Consider the following 21480-nt stretch of genomic DNA (forward strand, 5'->3'; position numbering starts at 1 on the left):
GCCTCCACAAAAGCCGTGAGGCTCTGACCCTTGCAGATTTGATCTCTGCTGTCTGAGGTCTCTGAGGGGTTAATTGGTAGTGAGGGGTTGAGCTGAGATGAGTTAAGCTTGGAGGTTTGGCATAAAACGTTACTTGTTAGGTGGGGGGGCAAAGTTCAGTGGGGGCAGGCTCTAGGCATTCTGGGCACCACCAAAATTTCTACAAACCTGCCGCCCCTAGTGGTGTTCTCTTCTTACAGTGTGGTGCTTTGTCTGGAGACTAACTCTCATCCCCCTGACACACTTCCGGCAGGGAGTGTTAGTCTTTGTGCCAAGGTGTGTGGCTGGGACCCGGGACTTGGGACCCTGTCCCCAACTATGAGTATCCCCCCTCCCCTATCTGATACTCTGTTCTGCATAAGACCCCGGAGCCCTTGCTTTGTCTGGCTGGCACCTTGCACCTATGGTGCAGGTGAGGATTTAGTTTAAGTGGTAAAGAGTTCACTTTGCATGCGAGCGGTAGTGGGATCAATGCCTGCATTCTCTAAGCACTGATGTGCATCTTTATCCCCCCTTGGCAAGCATGGTCCACCTGCCTGCCTCCTTCTTTTCTGGTTTCGGCATCCCTGTCTGTAGCAGTCAGGCAGAAGAGCAAATACGGACCACTGCAGGCCTGCAGCTACCCAGGAGCTGCAAACCACGATCATGGCCTCTTTATGCTCTGTCCAGCTGAACCAGGCAGCCCCTGGGAAGCTCCTCAAGGTGTTCCACTAGTGTAGGCTCAGTTGTGAAAAGCCCATGAAAGTTCACCAGCTGTTGCAAGAAGTATGAAAAGGAGGCGCAGTGGTGGGTCTCTACCTTTCCACATCATCTCCATTTCGCCAGCTTTCCATCCCCCCTTTTTTCCATAAAGTCCCACAATCTGGTTTTATTTTCGCAGGTGAACTGTTGTGGCAGGGTATCCATTGTGAAATCGTTTCCTTTCTTTTCTTTTTGGCTGGGGAGCATTAGGACTGTGTGTGTGCGTGTGAGCTGAGGAGTTTTCCTCTTTAGAGCCATGTGAAAATTTGGAAGGTTAACCGAAGGAGAAGTGTTTTTACTAGAAGAAAGTTGTCGTTTTCCACATGTAGGGCCTTTTGAAGTAAAGGTTAGCCATTTCCATGGGTCTGAATGGGATTTCTACAGTGCCACAATAACCTCTGCTAAACTGTGGGTCTGCGCGTTTGGCTGGGGGTACCAGACTCCTGTGCCTGTGTCTTCCCTGCGTCTGTAGCCTATAGGATTAACCTGCTTGCTTGCATATATATTTCTTTCCTTATAGTTGAAGTATTTGGTTGATTGTAATAGGTTTATAGATATATATTAAAGTAAGTTGGCTGTAATGCAAGAGACCTACAGGCCATATCCTGTATTTTTAAAGTGTTTAAGAAGCTTCATTTAAAATTAAATTAAAATGCAGAGGCCCCCAGACCGGTGGCCAGGACCTAGGCAGTGTGAGTGCCACTGAAAATCAGCTTGTGTGCCGCCTTCGGCACCCATGCCATAGGTTGCCTACCCTTGAGCTAATGCAAAGTGAGCATATCAATATCGGGCCCTTTTACCTGGAAAGCAAAGCTGACCTACATCTCGTTACTTAAATAGCTAAGACCTTTTATCTAGACCAATAGACAATGGAAATTTGGGCATAGGAGGAAGGATTTCCGGCTCCTGTGGCCTATAAAATAGGTGACCCACCTTGCTAGAGTATTCTTACTTACATTCTTTTTTCTACTCTATCTCTATTCCTCTTCTATTCTATCTGCCTACTATGACTACTACTATTAGTAGACTATACTTGTTCTTCTTAAACTTTAAGTTTCAAAGGAACTAGGCTAAGCTTGGTTTTCCTACATTTTCATTCTTAGTTTGTTTATTAGGTTTTGATTTTAAGTTTAAGTTAGTCAAGTAAACCCTAAGTTAGTTTGGATAGCTCTTAGTATTTGTTTTTTCTAAGCACTGCATTTCACACTCAAGAATTGAGAAACCTGAACTGCGAGGCTGGTCCTGTGTCTCTTACCACCAGGTTATCGAGGAAGGGTGTGAATATATTAACCAAAGCTTTGTTGCATATAATAGTATATTATCATATGTATCTTTTGAATAGCAGTAATGCAATTGTAACTTTATAATTCTGAATATTTTAACATTTACTTACTAGTATTGATTTTACTAAAAAGTTTTTAAGGCTCTATCTTTCTCAGTGTGAGCTTCCCGTTATACCCCCGAGGGTCCTTTGTAAATTCTGTGGAGCCTGATTCGGGACAAGAACTGTTATCTTCTGATCAAATAGATTGGTGAGCCTAAGACACACACTAATTAATATGACTAATAATTAAATTAAATTTAAATTAAATTGATAAATTAAATTAATGTTATTAGTGCATCCTAAATCAGGCTATAGACTGGCGAGCCAGCCAGGAGTCTCGAAGGAGTGGGTGACAGGAATTTTCAGGGATTCCAGGCATCCTTAGACCCCTGAGAATCTCACCTGAGGCATAACTAAAGAGTTAAAGTTACAGAGAGTTAGAAAGCAAGATTGCATGTCTTGCTAACTCACTCTTAAGAATACAGGAACCTGATTTCCTGTGGCTGCGGCGTGGCAGGAGTCCCAGTATTTCCTGTTCTGTATTGTGGTTTGATTTAAAGTTTTAACTTAGAGGTTTTGAATTTAATCTTGCAAGATAAAGTAATGATATTATTTTAAAAAGTAATTTTATACAGTAATAGTGTTATTATTTTAAAAGTGATATTATTTAAAATGATATGTGCATTTAAGGGGCTTTGTTGGAGGTCAGAGTTGTAACAAATGGTACCAATAAGATACAAGCAGTAGCATCGGGCCCGATGACCCACACTAAGTGGTGGCGGGGGAGTCGATAAATCTATGCATTAATTGCTGCCAAGAGGCTGCAGTAACTCAGAACTTGTACATTTCTTCAGTCCCCATAACTCTCTCAGGCTGCACCTCTGATCCGTCGGCCTCAGTGTTCCCCAGCTGTTTGGCAGGTCCTGACAGAGGGAAAAGACCTCTCGATCAGCTATGAGCCATCGAGGGAAGAGAGGGAAACGTGCCCCCACCCCTCTATCATTTACTTGGGACTTATTGAACTAGGTAGAAAACCAGTTTGGGGTATTAGTTCCTGTTGTTTCTGTGAAGGGACGCCTTCAGTTACAGAGTAAAGCAACAGAGTGTTCATTCTAGTTTATTACATAAGCTAGTGAAGTGTTAGAATTCAAATGAGTTCTGTGTTACATGTTAAGGTAAGTGAAGTAAGGGCAAGAGTAGAGTCTGTTGAAGTTGCCCACAGTATGGCTCTAGAAAACTTTGCTAGAAAATACATTCAGGAACATGGAGGAGGTTTAGAACAGCTGAGATGATATCTGAGCATTGTAACCCATGGGGTTTTGTGAGTGAAGTATTTGATGTAGAAACGAAGCGGAAAAAAAAAGAGAGGCTAAACTGGTGAAGGGAATCGCTGTTGAATGTCTGCTCATAGCTTATAGTTCGCTGGGAAAGAAATTAAATAAAAAAATTAGAATTACTCAGAAAAGCCCAGCAAACTTTGGATGCCAGCTTAAAATCGCTGGATGGTTATAAATCAGACTGTGGTCAGCTGTTAAAAAGAATCAGAGAGTTGAAAAAGTTAAGAGATGTGTTAGAGGAGTATAAGAATTGGTTTCCATCCCTACTGACATGGTGGAACCAACAGAGACAGAAAAATCTGCAGAGCCAATTACTAGAAGTAGGGTGAGAGAATTAGCTCAGGCTGACACGGTACCTTTAAAAGCGGAGCAGGAGATTAAGTCTAAGAAGCCACAGGAGAGTCAAAGAGGAAGCTGGCAATGCAGAAGCTACTAGCAGTCTGAAGACAGAAAAAGGAAGTCCCAGGGTGGCACCACAGGAGGCGGAGTTGAGTGTCATCACAGAGGAGGCGACTAGTGATGTAAAGGATGAGCTGAGCAGAGCAAAGGGGGAGGAAATATCCTCTCCTCTGTTCGTGTCTGCCCCGCATGGTAAAGACGGAGCCTTTAGAGACTGTCATTGCTCAAGATTGGATGGCTTTTGGAATCCATGCTGTAGCTCAACCACAAGCTCCGGGATGGGATCTGAGTTACTACAGAGAATTCTTTCCTGGGTGCTGGCTGGTGAGTCTTGCCCACATGCTCAGGGTTTAGCTGATCACCATATAAGGGGTCAGGAAGGAATTTTCCTCCAGGGCAGATTGGCAGAGGCCCTGGAGGTTTTTCGCCTTCCTCTGCAGCGTGGGGCACGGGTCACTTGCTGGAGGATTCTCTGCAGCTTGCGGTCTTCAAACCACAATCTGAAGACTTCAGTAACTCAGACATAGGTTAGGGGTTTGTTACAGGAGTGGGTGGGTGAGATTCTGTGGCCTGCTTTGTGCAGGAGGTCAGACTAGATGATCATAATGGTCCCTTCTGACCTTAAAGTCTATGAGGAGCTGGCCAGAATCTCATGGGGAAATGCCGTTCTTGCTCCTTGCTGGCAGCTCCCTGGGCGGTAGGTGGAAGTGAGCTGGGAGCTCACCACACCCTCCCAGAGGCTGGTGAAGAAAGTCCTTTGCCACGTGCTCCCTAGAAGCCACTAGGAGGAATTCAGGCTGGTCCATCCAGGATTCCTCCTGGGGGATCCCCCTGCAATGCCAGTCCCATGCGGCCCCTCCAGTGTAAAGGGCTCCTCACCAGCAGGTGGCTGGGAAATATTCTAGCTTGAAAATTAAAGTGCTTTTTGACCTGCATGTCACAGCCCAGCCGGTCCATGGGCCTACTTACAAATCCACCTGAAAGGCTGAGTGCAGTTGGCATCATTCCACAAATTCCGCTTTCTTGGCTCGGTGTGAACACAGTCTTCTCCACCATCTTTCTTCGGATCGTAATTGTCTGGCTCATTCTGCGCCCAGAACCTACAGATCAGAGTGTTAATGTCTCAGGGAAGAATCACAGCCAATCCCAGAGCTCAGTTCTGCTCTGTGGACTCTGCTGTTGACAGGGGTAGTGGGGGTCAGTCATTAACTTCTCCCTGGCCCTGCTTATGGGCCTCGCCCACAGCCCCCTGAGGTCACTGCACCGACTGCAGCTGGCTCCGGCCATGGCCCCGGCCCCACAGCCTCCCCGTGCCCAGCCTGACCGAGGGGAGAGCGCAGCGCAATCCCAAGGAGAGCGGGAACCTGCCGCTCACTCCAGACTCCCCTGGCTGCACTGAGTCGACTTGGGGCCAGATCCTCAGCTGGTGTAAATCCCTGTGGTTCATTCAAGTCAATGCCGAGTTACCCCAGGGGAGGCTCTGGCCCTGGGTCTCAGTGGGCACTGAACACACACTCCGTATTGAGGCTCCTGCTCTAAGCAAAGGGGCATTAGCAGAAATTCCTGAGAGGATTCACTGCTGTCGTGGCAGCGCCCGGGGGCCTCCCTCAGGATCGGTCCCACTGTGCCGGGTGCTGCATAGACACCAGGGGCCGCACGGACGCTGCCCGAAAGAGCTTGTGACCAAACGTGTAATAAATAATCACTTCTCTCAAGCTTTACTCACCCCCTGCTTGCGTCTGCTCTGTATTCTGTGCCATCCGCCCAGCGCCAGCTGCCTTCTGTCTCCCGGTCGTTGAGTCCAATCCAGTGATCTTGTCCCTGGGTCTCGTTGGAGAGAAACTCCTGCACAACACAGTTTGCAGCATGTGCAGGTCACCCAAGAGAGGCTGCAGGATGCAGCCGCAGCTGCCTGGGCTGAACAGATTTTGGGGGAGAGGAAAGGGCGTCTGGTGGTGTGAGCAGGGCACTGGGCAGCGGGAGACGCGGTGTCCTGCCCCCAACGCTGACAGTGACTAGCTGGGAGACCCTGAGGGAGCCCTGGAGCAGCTCTGTGTCTGTGTCTGCATCTGTATCTGCCTGGGGCTAACAGCAGGGACCTGTCTCAGAACACTCCCCCCACGGTCCCTCAGAGCTGGGCTGCGGCAGGTACTGACGGGCACCTCAGGGTTCACACCAGCCCCCTGCCCTTGCAGGAGGCAAAGCTCATAGCAGAGAACTGGGTGCAAAGTCTGGCCCTGCTGGAGGGTGGGATTTTCCTCCTCCGAAAGTGCCGCAGAGGCCTGGGGTGAGGGCTGCAGTGGGTCCGCAGCGTGGAGTAAGAGCTCCCCCAGGCCTGAGGCCTCACAGGGAGCGTGTGCTTCTCCAGTCCCAGGGCCATAGTGTAGGAGCCAGATTGGGAGGGTTCCCCTGCTGACTGGTGCTTCTGCTGCAAAGTGGGGTCAGAGCACTGGGGCTTCTCCCACCCCACCCGCCTGCCCGGTACTTCTGCTGGGGCTACGGGCTTAGACTCATAGACTCATAGACTTTAAGGTCAGAAGGGATCATTATGATCATCTAGTCTGACCTCCTGCACAATGCAGGCCACAGAATCTCACCCACCCACTTCTATAACAAACCCGTAACCTATGTCTGAGTTATTGAAGTCCCCAAATTGCAGTTTGAAGACCTCAAGCTGCAGAGAATCCTCCAGCAAGTGACCCGTGCCCCATGCTGCAGAGGAAGGCGAAAATCCCCCAGGGCCTCTGCCAATCTGCCCTGGAGGAAAATTCCTTCCCGACCCCAAATATGGCGATCAGTTAAACCCTGAGCATGTGGGCAAGACTCACCAGCCAGCACCCAGGAAAGAATTCTCTGTAGTAGCTCAGATCCCAACCCAGCCGTCCCATGATGGATTTCTGTTGGGGGTGGAGAATCCATTTTTCCGGAGCCCCGGGGCACAGGCCCCGTCAGCCCATTGGACAATCCACCACTGCCTGAGCCCTCGCACTGGGGAGAGAGGTCAAAGTGGGTCGTCACTGGGAAAGGCCATTGGGTTTGCTGGAAATGCTACATTGGAAGTAATGAAAATCAGAAATGAGCCTGACTCCAAATCTCCCCACCTCCTCCCGGCACCCCAGATCCTGGCTCTGTTCCTCTGACCATCTCTGTTTTTAAACTGATCGGTGAATCCTTTGGGTCAGGTTTCAAAGCTTGGCATCCTCTCCGATGGTTTGCCACAAGCCATGTCACAGATTTGCAACCTCAGCTGCCACCTGCCACCTCCTTCTGGTATGAAACAAAGCACTGACCCATTATCCAAGCCCCTAGGAGCTTCCTGCACTCACCTGTTCTGCCTGGGAGGAGACAGAGGTCAGGTGCGAGTCCTGAGACACACAGAACCGCTCGGCCTCATCCCACGACTTCCTTTCTTGTGAAAAGTAATAAAAGTTCCCACCGTAAAACCTCCAGCCCCTGGAGAGCTTTGTCAGCATGTCACCTAGGAGCAGAGACTGAGGTGAGACACCCGGGCTAAAATCACAGGGACACACGCAGGGAGCTCAGGGTTTCTAGTGCTGCATTTCCCCTGCCCTTCAGCTGCCCCAAGCCCAGGGAGCTTCTGAATCCTGATTCTCCAGCATCACAATAAGTAACTTGTGTGGCCACATGATGGATCCCAAAGAGCGCTGCAGAAAGCAGACACCATAGGGTCACTGCCCCAGCACTGAAATGCAGCTGCATCTGGGCTGGAGCATGGGTGCTAGTCCCAGTGCAGGGCAGCACAGCTGTAATGGGAAAGGGGAGACTCACTGTGCAGCTGAGCGGCAGGGGGAATTCAGGAGGGGGAATGTAGCTGCCCAAGGTGGAAGATCTCCTGGTTCTGCATCAAATATTTTCAGTGATCATGAGAAGTTGAAGTCTCGGGTCATTTGCACATCAGTGTCCCCCCCGCCCCAGCCCCAACACTCAGGGATGGCTCTGAAAGTAACGCCCCATACGCTGAAATTCCAGGGTCACTTTCTGCCTGTGACCTGACGGTTTGGAGCGTCTAAGAAGAGCTGACAGCTGGGTGCTCCCATTAGGCTAACGAGGCCTAGGGTTTAATTTAACTCCACACCAATCACCATGGTGTGGGCCCAGGTGCAGCCACCGTTGATTTTTAATGGAAGAGAACTCGGTGCTGGAGAAAGTCGCTGCGTTGTCAGCCTGGGAGCCTGAAATCCTCCGTTCATCCTCAGCACCAGCAGAAACGGCACCAACCAGCACTGCAGCTAGTACTTACTGTAGCGACCTTGCACTGCTGCTCGTGCTGCACTGACGTTGTCCAGCCGGATCTGGATTTCTCCATACGCTGCACTGACGTTGTCCAGACGGATCTGGATTTCTCCATACGCTGCACTGACGTTACCCAGCTGGGCTTTCAGCATCCGGACTCCTGCCTGCGCTTCATCCAATAGCTGCAGAGCTAGAAGAAAGTCACAGTGACGTCAGTGGAGATGCAGAACACTTGATTATCAGCACGTGCTGTAGAGCAGCACCTGCAGGCCCCTGTGTGCCAGGCGCTGTACGGACAGGAGGGAACCGTCCCTGCTCTCAATAGCTCACAGTCAAAATCGACTCTAGGTGGGAGAAATAAAGGATGATTTTCCTGCTGGGGAACAGAGTCTGGCAGGGAAGTATCTGGAGGGGAGCAGGAGGATGCCAGGCACCCACCATCCCTGTAGGCAGGAGAGTGCTCAGTTTCCAGGCCAAGGGAGGGGAACTGACCCACCCTGATGCCTAAGACCCTCATCCTGTGACTTACTGTCTGATCTCTTTGCTGATGCGTCCGAGCTGTTGTCAGGCTGCAGAGAGACTTGGAGCTTCTGCACCACGTTTTCAACCGCTTGCAGCTTGCTCTGTGCCCGGAGATCTAGAAATCACACGTCTGCAGGTCAGCGACCGAACCGAAGTGCGGCTGGAGACCAGCCACGCGCAGAGAAGGAACATGCTCCGAGCGCGAGGCTGTTCTCTATGACGTCTTTTATTTTAATCTTGGACAGCTTCCCTCCCAAGGAGGGACACTGGCACAGCCAAGGCCCCGTTCGGGGCTCTCGCCTGGTGTATGTTACACCGTCTTAACGTAGGGTGTCTGCTCCTTGGAGCAGAGAGCTACAAACTCCAGCAGAGCCGACTGAGAGTAAATCTCAGGAACAGACGCCTCGGGAGGTTGTGGAAGCTCTTTCACGGGAGGTTTTCAAAAGGAGGCTGGAGCCGTCTGTCTGGGATGGGTCAGACACAACAAATCCTGCATCTTGGCAGGGGTTAGACTAGATGCCCCTGGGGTCCCTTCTCACCCGATGGTTCTGGGATTCTATGACCTCGTTTTACTGTGTGTTTGTGCAGCACCTAGCGCTATGGAAAGAAGGACCAGGGTGCAGCTTCTGGGCACTGTGGCCATCGAAGTGCTTATTAACAATCCTGACATCTCCACTCCTGGTGTGTCTCAGGGGCCTGTCTGCTAACTGGAGGCCCAGACCCTTAGAGGTGTTCAGGCCCCAAACTCCCAGTGATTTCTATGGAAACCAGGAGCCCAAATGCCTCTGAGGATCTGGGCTTGCAGACTAATGGCCAGCTGCTCAGATGGTGTCAATCTGACTTCAGAGGAGCTACTTCAATTTACACCTGCAGAGCATCTGTCCCTAAAAATCAGCCTTCACTCCCCTTAGTGCTGCAGGGTCAACACAGCGACCCCCAGGGAGCCAGTTTCTCTTCCAGCTTGTGCATCATCAACAGACCTGTGATCTAAGTGCTGCCTGCGGAATCTTTCCCACAGTCCATCGTACGTCTCTGGATCCTTTCACGGTAGGATCTGAGCAGCTCACAGCCTTTCATATATAATTTAATGTCGCACGACACCCCTGTGAAGTAGGGAAGTCTCCTCCCCCCACTTTAGAGGTGGAGAACTGAGGCAGAGACAGGTCTCATAGACCTTACAGCCAGAACGGCCCATCATGATCATAATCTGACCTCCTGCAGGCCACAGAACCTCGCCCACCCACTCCTGTAATAGTCCCTTAACCTTTGGCTGAGTTACTGAACTCCTCAAACCATGATCTATAGACTTCAAGTTACAGAGAATCCACCATTTACACTAGTTCAAACCTGCAAGTGACCCATGCCCCAGGCTGCAGAGGACGACAAAAAAACTCAGAGTCTCTGCCAATCTGATTTGGGGGAAAATTCCTTCCCGACCCCATTGAAAGGTGGATAAGGACCCAGTTAAATGGGAGACTAAAACTGATCATGCTCAAAGGTGAACTGTCAGGCTGGAGGGAGGTTACTCGTGGAGTTCCTCGGGGATCACTCTTGGGACAAATCTTATTTAACGTTTTCATTAAAGACCTTGGCACAAAAAGAGGAGTGTGCTAATGAAATCAAGAGATGACACAGAGTTGGGAGGTATTGCCAGCATGGAGGAGGACTGGAATTTCATACGAGTAGAGCTGGACAACCTTGACACCTGGAGTAGTAGAAATGGGATGAAATTTAATTGTGCAAAGTGCAAGGTCATGCACATAGCGATTAACAGCAATATTAATCCCCCTCTTCTCCAAGATGACTCATAATTTCCCATGTGGCATGGTATCAAATGCCCTGAAATCCAGATAGATGAGAACGACTGTAATTCCTTTCTCTAAAAAATCAGTTATCTTCTCAAAGAAAGAGAAGGTTCGTTTGGCATGATCTACCTTCTGTAAAACCATGTTGAATTTTATCTCATTTACCATTAACCTCTATGCCCCTAACTACTTTCTCCTCCTAAATTTGTTCGAAGACCTAGCATACAATTAAGGTCAAACGAAAAGTTCTGGAGTTTCCCAGATCACTTTTTTCCTGTTTCTAAAAAATCAGAACTCCATTAGCAATTCTCCAGTTATAGGGTCTGACCTCTGAGTTTATGGATTCACTAAAAATTCTTGCTGGTGGGCTTGCAACTTTGTGTGCCAGTTCCTTTAATATTCTTGGATGGAGATTATCCAGGCCCCCCATCCAGGTCCTATTAAGGTGTTTGAGTTTGACTTCCACCTCAGATGTGGTAATTTCTACTTCCATATCCTCGTTCCCATTAGCCAGCCTGCCACTACCCATAAACTCCTCATTCCATTTATTAGAAATGGAGGCAAAGTATTTGTTTAGGCATTTGCCCATGGCTAGATTATCTCCAATCTCCACACACCCTCCGTGTCGGGCAGTCCCTTTTTGTTTATATGGCTCTAGAACCATTTACTGTTGGTTTTAGTTCCCTTTGCAAGATCCAGCTCTGCTTGGCTCTCAGCAGTTCTCACTTTTCCCTGCACTTTCTGATCTCTAAGACGTGGCTTTCCTTGCTGATCCATCCCATCTTCCATTCCTTGTAGGATTTCTGCTTTCTCTTAATCACCTGTGTGAGATGCTTGTTCATCCAGCCTGGTCCACAACCCTTCCCTAGGAAGTTTTTCCCCTTGCGTGGGATGCAGGCATCAGATAGCTTCTGTAACTTGGACTGAAAGTAATTCCAAGCCTCCCCCACTTTCAGATCCTTGAGTCATTCCGCCCAGTCCATTATATTTTAAAGTTTCTCTTTTTGAATTGAAGGCCCCTAGTTGCAGACCTAGTTTTGTTTATCCTTCCATTTAGTTGAAACTGAATTAGCTCGTGATCACACGAACCAAGGTTGTCCCCTACAACCAGCTCGTCTCAGGAGATCCTTCCTACTCACCAACACTCAGTCTAAAATGGCATCACCTTTTTCTTGGTTTGTTGACTATTTGGTAAAGAAATCTGTCAGCTCTCACAGCCAGGAAAGTGTGGACCACACCCAGGGCCGGTGCAACCACTAGGCGAACTAGGCAGCTGCCTAGGGCGCCTAGGACTTGAGGGCGCCTAAAAGCCTCCTCAGGTGAGGAGGTGGAGCAGAGGTGAGCTGGGGCAGGGGGGCGTGGGGAGGGCTGCCCGCAGTAACGGGGAGGGGGGCCCACAGGGGAACCGCTCCCCGCCCCAGCTCATCTCCACTCTGCCTTCTCTGCTGAGCACACAGCCCAGCTCTAAGTCTCCTCCCCTCCCAGGCTTGCGGCACCGATTGGAGGGGAATTAGAGTGGGGTAATCAGCGCCGCAAGCCTGGGAGAGGAGGACACTTAGAGCGGGAGCTGTGTGCTCAGCGGAGGAGGCGGAGCGGAGGTGAGCTGGGGCGGGCTCCCCAGGAGGTGGGAGTCCTCTGGTGGAATGGACAGGTGGGCGTGGTTAACTGCAGTGGGGGGGGCTCCTCTGGTGGGAGGGACAGGTGGGCGTGGTTAACTGCAGTGGTGGGGGCTCCTCTGGTGGGAGGGGCGCGTGGACGTGGTTAGCTGGGTGTGGGGATGGCGCAAAGTGGAAGTTTCACCTAGGGCATGAAACTTTCTTGCACCAGCCCTGGCCATAGCATGATGATTAGCACTGGTCCTCCGGTCTGTATCCGGGAAATTAAAGTCTCCCATAATCACACAGCTCCCAGGAGTATATATTTAATTGAAGGTATTCCAGAGGTCGCTATCCGTATTTACATAGGATCCTGGGGGTCTATACCAGGCCCCAAGCACTATCTCAGGGGAGCCTCTGGTAGCTTTCTTCCCCAAAGTGATTTTGACCCAAACACACTCTGTTTTAGCCGTTCCAGCACTTCTAATTTCTTTACAGTCTGTCTATCTCCTCATCAATATACAACGCTACTGCACCACCTTCACCTTCATTTCTGTCTTTCCTGAGCAGCACATACTCTCCATTGTCTGTACTCCAGTCCTGACTACTATTCCACCGTGTTTCTGTTATCCCTGTAACATCTGGTTTCACTTCCTGCACCAGTAGATCTAGTTTCTCCATTTTGTCCCACAGGCTTCTTGCATTGGTGCATAGACACCTTAGTTGTTTCCGCTCAGCTTCGCCAGGGCTCCTCACACGATTAGGCACAGTCATGCTACTGCCAGTATCACCTACTACTTGGTTGATAGCATCATTGGTTTGGGAACTGTCTTTCCTCTTGATGTCCATTCTCCTTCCCTCTGCTGTTCCTTTCTCCTTTGCTGTGTCTGCTCTTACTTGATTTTCTCCTGCTCAATATTAGACTCAGAAGTGGAGATTACATGAGCATCTCTCAACAGTCTCCCCTGAATTCCAACCTTAAAGCTCTTTTAACTAGTTGTGCCACCCTCCACCCCAGAATCTATTCCCGCCCTACTGAGGGGGAGTCTGTCCCATGAGAACAGTCCTTTGTCCGTGAATGCCTCCCAGTGACCGAACAGCCCAGAGACCTCCTTAGAGCTTCACTGCCTGAGCCGTGCATTGATCATCATCATCTTGTCTCACCTCCGTTCTCCTCCTCTAGGGACAGGTAGAATCCCATTGAAGATCACCTGAGCCTCCATTTCTTTAAATGTCTTCCCCAGCCTGGCATCATTTCCCTTGATCCATTCCAGCAAGAATCTAGCAGTATCGTTTGTTCCCACATGATGGACAATCAGTGGATTCCTTCCTGCTCCCATTAGGATCCTCTTCAGGCTCAGGTCCATATCCCATATCTTAGCTCTCGGCAGACAGCTCATCCTTCTAATCTCTGCATCAGACTTGGTGCCAGGCCTATCCATTATTCTTAGTAAGGAGTCACCATCACGTAGACCTGCCTCTTCCTGGTGTTGGTGCCATTCTCCAGCCTTCCTCCTGTTCCTTCTGAATGCAAGTCCTCTTGTCTTTTGTTCTCCCTTGCGATCTACTGCAAGTCATCCTCTGTCCTCCTGGGGCTCCGAACTCTGGGTATGTACATTGACTCTTCCCCTCTTCTTGTAGGACTAGATGCTCTTCTCTGCTCCCTGGCCCTCCCACCTTCTGCTACTCCCTGCTGCAGCCTTCTTCACTTTCCAACTCAGCAAACCTATTCCTGAGCTCTACTTCTCCTTCTCTAGCTGGTCTTTTCCTCTGCCTGGTTCTCATCATCATGTTTCCACTGGCCACTTTACTCACCCAGCAGTCTCCCCTCTGCGTTCTCCAGTCCAGCTTGGATCTGTCAGTCCTGAGTTTTCCCTTCCGCCTCCTCTTGCCTTCCCTCCATCATCTGCTCGAATCCCCTTCAAAACTCAACCATAGTTTCCACCTGCATCTCCAAACCTCGGCTCTTCTCTTCCATCAGCTCTATCAGGCGGAGCTTCATACAAACAAGCTCTTTTCAGGTACCTGCTCCGGGATCATCCCGCAGCTTCCACATCTGGTCATCTTCACTGTCTGTTCCATTGCTTGGGTCACTACCACTGCTGCCTCTGTGTCTGTCACACCCTTCCTGCCTAAGCACCTGCCAAGGAGAAAAAAAACCCCACACCACACAAAAACAGAACGTCACAGCCCCTCCCCCAAACTCTCCTTACAATCCCGCACGCTAACTCCCCTGTTCCCAGTTGTTTGCTGGCTTCTTTCCCACGGCTTAGCTGCCTTTGTAGGCCGCCTAACCAGGGAAGCCCCTCGCCCGATCTGATGTGATCACAGGCTCTGCATCTCTCAGCGCATGGCCCATACCAGCCCCTGCAAACTGAACACAACAAACCAGCAAACTCTCCAGAACCCACTCGCCAGAGGCGACGCATAGGGGGTGTGTGCAGGGTGAAGCGCCCCCCAGATTTCTGCTTGGCATGCCGGGGGGTGGGGGAGGAGGAAGAGGGGATCTGTCCTTCTCCCACTGACGCTGACCCCTGGCACGCTCGGCCGCATCCCCGACAGCCGGGCCCGGGCAGGGAGTGGAGGGGGCAGGACCAGCCACTTCTCATGTCGGCCGCTCAGGGTCTCTGCTCTGTGCAGCGCAGCAGCTGCCTGAGAGAGCCTGGTGGGGAGGTGGGGGGGGCTACCCCATCAAGGCCAGGCTACCAGGCACAGGGGTCGAGCAAGCTGGAGTCGCCTGACCCGCCGGCACGTTTCCGGCTCACTCAGCCCATGTGCCCAGCAGCAGGGCTCTGGTGGGGGCGTCCCGGCCCTGCGCCCCCAGCCAGGCTCTCAGGCAGCTGCTGCCCTGCACAGAGCAGTGACCTGGATCGGCCGGCTTCAGCCTCATGAGAGGCAGCTCCCTCCTGCTCCTCGCCCGGGCCCGGCTGCCAGGGAGACTGGCCGAATGTGCTGGGGGGAGGGGGGAGGCACAGCGGGAGAAGGACAGAGCCCCCCGCAGGTAACTCTGGTGGGGTGGGGAGTGCATGGTGGCCCTGGACTGAGCGCAGGGGTCGCTAGGCAGAGGAGACATGTGGGGCGGTCACGTGTCCTCCCCTTTAGATTGTGGCCCCCCAGCACGGGGAGGCACCAGTCGTCTTTGCCACTCACTGCCCCTAAGGAACAGGGGCTTGTCTCCCCTCTCCTCCAAGAACTCTCCACTCCAGCTCCCTGTTTTCAGCTGTTTGCTGGTGTGACGTTATTGATATAAATTGGGACCATATAGAACATGGGTTGCAACCAAGGTCCTGTAGTGGCACCAAATCTTAGGTAAAGGGGGTCATATAAGGTGTCTAAGACCAGGTGATGGGTTGCTGGTTATGATTATGCTGTCTGTGTGCATGTATCATTTTTAGTTGAAGTTATGTATATTGGCTCTATACTGTCTGTATTTCAAGTTGGTGCTGTGCTTCTGGGTGATATCCCAGACAACTTGGTGTTAGCTCTGCTTAACCTGCTTGATGGCCCATTAAGGACCATCAGCTACACAATTGACCCATTGAGAGAAGGCAGATAAGCCTTGTGACTCAGCGAAGTATGCAGGGACTGGCCCATGTGACTCCAGACTCCATTTTGCTGTAATTTTCCACAGTGGGGACAAAGAGGTTCTTACACCTGGAAAAGCCTATATAAGGCTGATGCCTCATCTCCATCTTGTCTTCAATCCTGCTTCTTACCTCTGGAGGGACTTTGCTACAAACTGAAGCTCTGAACAAAGGACTGATGACCCATCCCAGCGGGGGATGTTCTCCAGAGACTTGATTTGAACCTGCAGTTTACTCCAGCACTGCTACAAGCCTGAACTAAGAACTTTGCCATTACTGTATGTAATTGATTCCATTTAACCAATTCTACCTCTCTTCTCTACCTTTTTCCCTTTGTAAATAAACCTTTAGATTTTAGATTCTAAAGGATTGGCAACAGCGTGATTTGTGGGTAAGATCTGATGTGTATATTGACCTGGGTCTGGGGCTTGGTCCTTTGAGATCGAGGGAACCTTTTTCTTTTATTGGGGTGTTGGTTTTCCTAACCATTCATCCCCAGGATGAGTGGAGCTGGTGGTGATACTGGGATACTGGAGTGTCTAAGGGAATTGCTTGTGTGACTTGTGGTTAGCCAGTGGGGTGAGACCGAAGTCCTTTTTGTCTGGCTGGTTTGGTTTGCCTTAGAGGTGGAAAAACCCCAGCCTAGGGCTGTGACTGCCCTGTTTGAGCAATTGGTCCTGAATTGGCTCTCTCAGTTGGGTCCCGCCAGAACCGAATCGTCACAGCTGGCTCCAGGGCAGGGACTCTTTGGCAGAGCAGGGAATTAAACCCAGCCGTCTGAGCCCCCAGACAAGCGCCCGAACCACTGGGCCGTCAGGTCTCTCCATAGGGCATTTCAATGGTGTCATGAGGACGCCCAGGGCTGAGGCTCGCGCTGGTGATACGTGGTCAGGAACGGACCCAGCGTGACCCTCAGAGCGCAGGTTGAGCATGTGGGGCTGCCACATGTGATCTGAAGTCCCTGAGGTGATGCTCAGGCAGGATGAAGTTCACCCAGCCCATCCCTGACAGGTGGTTGTCTAACCTGTCCTTAAAAACCTCCCGTGATGGAGGTTCCACAGCCTCCCCAGGTGACCTGTGCCAGTGCTGGACCATCGTTAGACTTAGAAAGTTTGTGCTAGTATCAAACCAGCAGGGCAAGATCTTACAGCTCCATTCGAACTCCCTGGAGCAGGAGATTTATTTGGAGGGACAGACTGGAAACACGGTCGATATTCTGCTGGAATGCGGGGGTGCCCCCCCAGTCGAGCCAGCTGGCCTGTATGGAAGTTGGCAAACGTTGGGCTTGGAGCTGAAGTTGAACTTACATAGAAGTGTCACAGCAAGGAGGGACGTGGCCAGGGCCAGACCCAGGAGGAGAAGGACAGCAGTGACGATGCCCCCTGCCCTGTGCCGCCAAGGGACCGATGTCTCTGGAGGGTTTCCTTGAAGGAGAAGAAGAAACGTATCCATGGAAAGTTACAGCTCAACTGCCACTGACTAAGGAAACTCCACCCCCAAATCCAATACCTGCTCAGCCTCCTAGTCCCTGAGTGTGGTTAACCGCAACCGCGGAATGAGGCCAAATAAGGTCAGAACCGACCTGAACTCGAATGAGAAAAGTGACCCTCCCTAAATCAGGAGTGACTCTAGTGCCAGGCAGGCGTCCTGTGAGAGAGATCTGGGAGCAGGACGTTCCCCCTGCGTAAGCATTTCTTCAGAGGGAAGTTTAGGGCTTGTGAAGTCCAGGCCCAAAGGAATATTTTTAAATGAGAAAAGGAACCTGAAACAACTTATGAAATATGAATACAACGAGGCAGAGAAATGAGGGGAAATGATTCTTTGCAGGAGAAAAGTGGGGCTGACAGCAGCAATGTGCTCAGAAGGGACTTTCTACAGCATCCCTGTCTGATAACCCATCCCCAGGATGCTGGGCTCCTCCCTGCAAGGCAGCCAAGGGGCGAATCACGGGACAAAGCCCCAAGACTGTGTCTCCCCTGCACATTAAAGGGAGAAGACTAGAGCTGCATTCGAGCCAGGATCTATGTGTGGACAGAAGTAAGTGTGCTCGGTGTGCTCTGGATTTGGTCTCCCCAAGGTGAACGGCAGCTGCTTGGAGATGCAAGACTGTCAGATTCTCCTCTCCCTGAAAGTCTCAGCCTGCCGCACCCCCTCCGTGTCTGATCTGGGCCTCATACATTAGCTCGCGCGGCTCCCCCATGGGGTGTGGTTCCTGGAACCAGCAGACAACACTCAGATGCCCAGATAATCCCCTTACATTGCAGAAGTGGCTTCTCTCACTCTAACCAAAGGGTGAAGCTGCCTCTCACTAATGTACTGAGTTTGCAGTTCTCAGCCTTTCCTGAAACAGATTCTGGGAGGAGCTTCTCTGTCACCCAGCGCACACTACATTTTTCCTTATGTTTTCATAGAATCACAGAATATCAGGGTTGGAAGGGACCTCAGGAAGTATCTAGTCCAACCCCCTGCTCAAAGCAGGACCAATTCCCAACTAAATCATCCCAGCCAGGGCTTTGTCAAGCCTGACCTTAAAAACCTCTAAGGAAGGAGATTCCACCACCTCCCTAGGGAACCCATTCCAGTGCTTCACCACCCTCCTTGTGAAATACTGTTTCCTAATATCCAACCTAAACCTCCCCCACTGCAACTTGAGACCTTTGCTCCTTGTTTTGTCTTCTGCTACCACTGAACAGCCGAGCTCCATCCTCTTTGGAACCCCCTTTCATGTAGTTGAAAGCAGCTATCAAATCCCCCCTCATTCTTCTCTTCTGCAGACTAAACAATCCCAGTTCCCTCAGCCTCTCCTCATAAGTCATGTGCTCCAGCCCCCTAATCATTTTTGTTGCCCTTCGCTGGACTCTTTCCAATTTTTCCACTTCCTTCTTGTAGCGTGGGGTCTAAAACTGGACACAGTACTCCAGATGAGGCCTGATCACGTCCCTCGATGTGCTGGCAATGCCCCTACTTATACAGCCCAAAATGCCGTTAGCCTTCTTAGAAACAAGGGCACAAGGGCACACTGCTGACTCATATCCAATTTTTCCTTTGTCGCTGCAGAGAGCCTAGCTGAGCTCGGTGCATAGCTGCAGCTGCCTACTGAACCTCACATCCTCACCCGCACCCTCCACTTCTGTCAGCCCTGTCTCCCTGCCTGTCTCCTGACCCTTCCTGGGCGTCTTTCATGTGTTCAATCCAGAACAGCTGGATTGCACTGAAACCAAAGGGGATAAACAACCTCCAGAGCAGGCCCTTGTTCAGCTGACACCTGCACAACCAAACATAAGAACATAAGAACGGCCAGACTGGGTCAGACCAAAGGTCCATCCAGCCCAGCATCCTGTCTGCCGACAGTGACCAATGCCAGGTGCCCCAGAGGGAATGAACAGAACAGGGAATCCATCCCCAGTTGCCCATTCCCAGCTTCTGGCAAAGAGACTAGGACACCATCCCTGCCCATCCTGGCTAATAGCCAATGATGGACCTGTCCTCCATGAACTTATCTAGGAACTCTGTTATGGTCCTGGCCTTCACAATATCCCCTGACAAGGAGTTCCACAGATTAACTGTGAAGAAATACTTCCTTTTGTTTGTTTTGTTTGTTTGTTTTAAACCTTCACTTGGTGATCCCTAGTTCTTGTGTTATGAGAAGGAGTAAATAACACACCCTTATTTACTTTCTCCACACCAGTCATGATTTTATAGATCTCAGTCACATCTCCCCTTAGTCGTCTCTTTTTCAAGCTGAAAAGTCCCAGTTTTATTAATCTCTCCTCATATGGCAGCTGTTCCATACCCCTAATCCCTTTTCTGAACCTTTTCCAATTCCAATAGATCCGTTTTGAGATGGGGCAACCACATCTGCACGCAGTATTCAAGACGTGGGTGTACCATGGATTTATATAGAGGCAATATGATATTTTCTGTCCCTTTCTTAATGATCCCAAACATTCTGTTCGCTTTTTTGAAGCCGCTGCACATTGAGTGGATGTTTTCAGAGAACTGTCCACAGTGACTCCAAGATCCCTCTCTTGAGTGGAAACAGCTAATTCAGACCCCATCGTGTTATAAGTACAGTTGGGATTACGTTTTCCAATGTGCGTTACTTTGCATTAATCAACATTGAATTTCATTTGCCATTTTATTGCCCAGTCACCCAGCCAAAGCACTGAGAGGGGCCCCTTGTGCTGGGAGCTTTAGGAAAACAGCCTGGTCCTTATCTCAGAACTTCCAACTCCATTTGCTTCTTGTCCTAGAGGAACAAGTTCCTTCCCCATCCCCAAGCCCTGGGGAAAACCCTTCTCTGCTAACACAGCTACATCTCCCTGCCCCTGCTCACGGTTAGACGCGTGTGCTCGGGCAGGGAAGGGGCAGAGGGTAAGGAAAGGAGGTGTCACTGTGAAATGGGGGGATGAGAGGGAGCTGGTCCCCAGAGATGGGGGCTGTGAGGATTCGACCCTGGTGATCTCCTCCTGGGAGAGGCTGATGGTGGCAGTGAGCTGGGGAGGGGGAGCCTGGCTGGCTTTTATGGCCAGCCCATGGCACTGCGCTGCCCGGCAGGAGGCTGGGATGCTGGGCAGGGACTCCCATCTCTCCCCCTGTGCCCTTCTCCCGTTGGGGACTGGCAGGGGAGAGAACGCACTGGGAAGCACTGACCGAGCACCCTCGCCCACTGCCCGTGGTGCTGTCTGGCCAGCACAAGGCTGAGCTCTGGGGACGTGGTCAGTGGAGCAAGCGGTCGCTGCCCAGGACACTCTGCAGAGACCACAAAGCCAAGGAGAGGCCAGCGGGAGTCCAGGGTCCGGTGCAGCCTCTTGTGCTTACCTTTGGGCTGGGGAGCAGCTTCCGTCATTGGCATGTTCTCATAGATATCCTCATCTGCCATTGTCCTGCCTTCGCGCTGAGCCGAGCCCCTGATGACTGGCCTGTGGGTCCTTTCAGCAGCCTGCTGGGTTAGAGCCTCCCTCTGACAGCAGCCCTGGCCCAGAAATAGAAATGGGAAGTGATGCCTGGTGGTTGGATGAGGGAAGGAGGGGTAGTGGGAGGTCTGTAGATAAGAGATGGTTGCACGGGGGAGGGAAGTGGAGCGGGGAGGGCATGGAGGGGAGAGACGGGTGCATGAGGAACGACGCGTGAGGGAAGAAGGCTGCAGTCTGTCAGCAGCACCTGGCCATAGGTGCTGGATCTAGGGGGGCTGTGGTTTCCTCTCCCCTCCGGGGGTACCCCCAGCTCCGCCCCAGCCATGGCATCCTGCTCTGTGTCCTGGGCCCGCTTGTGTTGCGGGGCCTCCAGCATCATCCCGCTGAAGCACGGTGAGGGGCAGGCTGGGGGCAGTGTGGGGCCAGGCCTGTGTCCTGCTCCTTGCCTCCGGACCATGTCCTCTCCCCCCTGACCATGGCACCCTGGGCAGTCACCCACATCGCCCGCCCCGAAGGCCGGCCCTATCCTGGGGCATCCACGACTGTCCAAATCTGCATCTTTTTCCTACGTGTGACCATCCACGGGTGGGAGTTCTGCTGTCCAAAGAGACAGACCCTGCTGCTCGGCGTAACATGGGACGAGAGGGGGCACGTGTGGAATCAAAGGTTAGCGTGTGACACAAGCACTCCTGGTGAGTACGAGCAGCACTGGTACAAGCAGCCAAGTGGGCACGCGCCCAGCAATACACAAACGTTGGTGGCTGAACGACGACATGACTTTGTAGCGTAGACACGGCCTCGGTCGCCATCTCTGGGGCTGTACAGGAGGTTTCCAGGAAGGACAAGCAGCCTTGCTGGCTGTTTCCTCTCCACTGATCACTCCCAGTTTGTCGAGTTTTGCTGGGAAACTTCCCCAGCCAGGCTGAATTCGCCCTCCAGCTCCCTAGGTGAGACCAGTCCCCAC

At 51.4% G+C, this 21480-nt stretch overlaps 1 protein-coding gene across 3 annotated transcripts; it reads right to left on the bottom strand.

The window, feature by feature from the left end:
• Positions 1-2927: 2927 nt before the first annotated feature.
• Positions 2928-20537, bottom strand: LOC120406512 (C-type lectin domain family 4 member F-like). Of its 3 annotated transcripts, none has more exons than XM_039541410.1 (8): positions 20422-20537; positions 16908-17024; positions 8624-8731; positions 8102-8284; positions 7167-7318; positions 5567-5685; positions 4810-4940; positions 2928-3027 (listed from the first exon to the last, which is right to left on the bottom strand). In XM_039541410.1, coding segments are annotated over exons 1-8 (873 nt in total). In that variant the 5' UTR covers positions 20483-20537; the 3' UTR covers positions 2928-3025. The 3 variants fall into 3 exon arrangements, with proteins under 3 accessions (XP_039397344.1, XP_039397343.1, XP_039397345.1); XM_039541409.1 differs by lacking the exon at positions 2928-3027 and adding an exon at positions 3117-3526; XM_039541411.1 differs by lacking the exons at positions 2928-3027; positions 16908-17024 and adding an exon at positions 3117-3526 and having other exon boundaries at positions 20422-20526.
• Between the last annotated feature and the right edge of the window lie 943 nt (positions 20538-21480).

Source organism: Mauremys reevesii, linkage group 5 (genome assembly GCF_016161935.1).
Source record: "Mauremys reevesii isolate NIE-2019 linkage group 5, ASM1616193v1, whole genome shotgun sequence".
NCBI lineage: Eukaryota > Metazoa > Chordata > Testudines > Geoemydidae > Mauremys > Mauremys reevesii.

Excerpts from the sequence above, each read along its gene's own strand:
- LOC120406512 (XM_039541409.1), bottom strand. The coding sequence starts at position 20,482 with ATGGCAGATGAGGATATCTATGAGAACATGCCAATGACGGAAGCTGCT. Across the intron at positions 8,732-16,907 it reads CCTTGCTGTGACACTTCTAT|ATCTCCGGGCACAGAGCAAG; the intron begins GTAAGTTCAACT and ends TGTGATTTCTAG. Across the intron at positions 8,285-8,623 it reads ATCAGCAAAGAGATCAGACA|CTCTGCAGCTATTGGATGAA; the intron begins GTAAGTCACAGG and ends ACTTTCTTCTAG.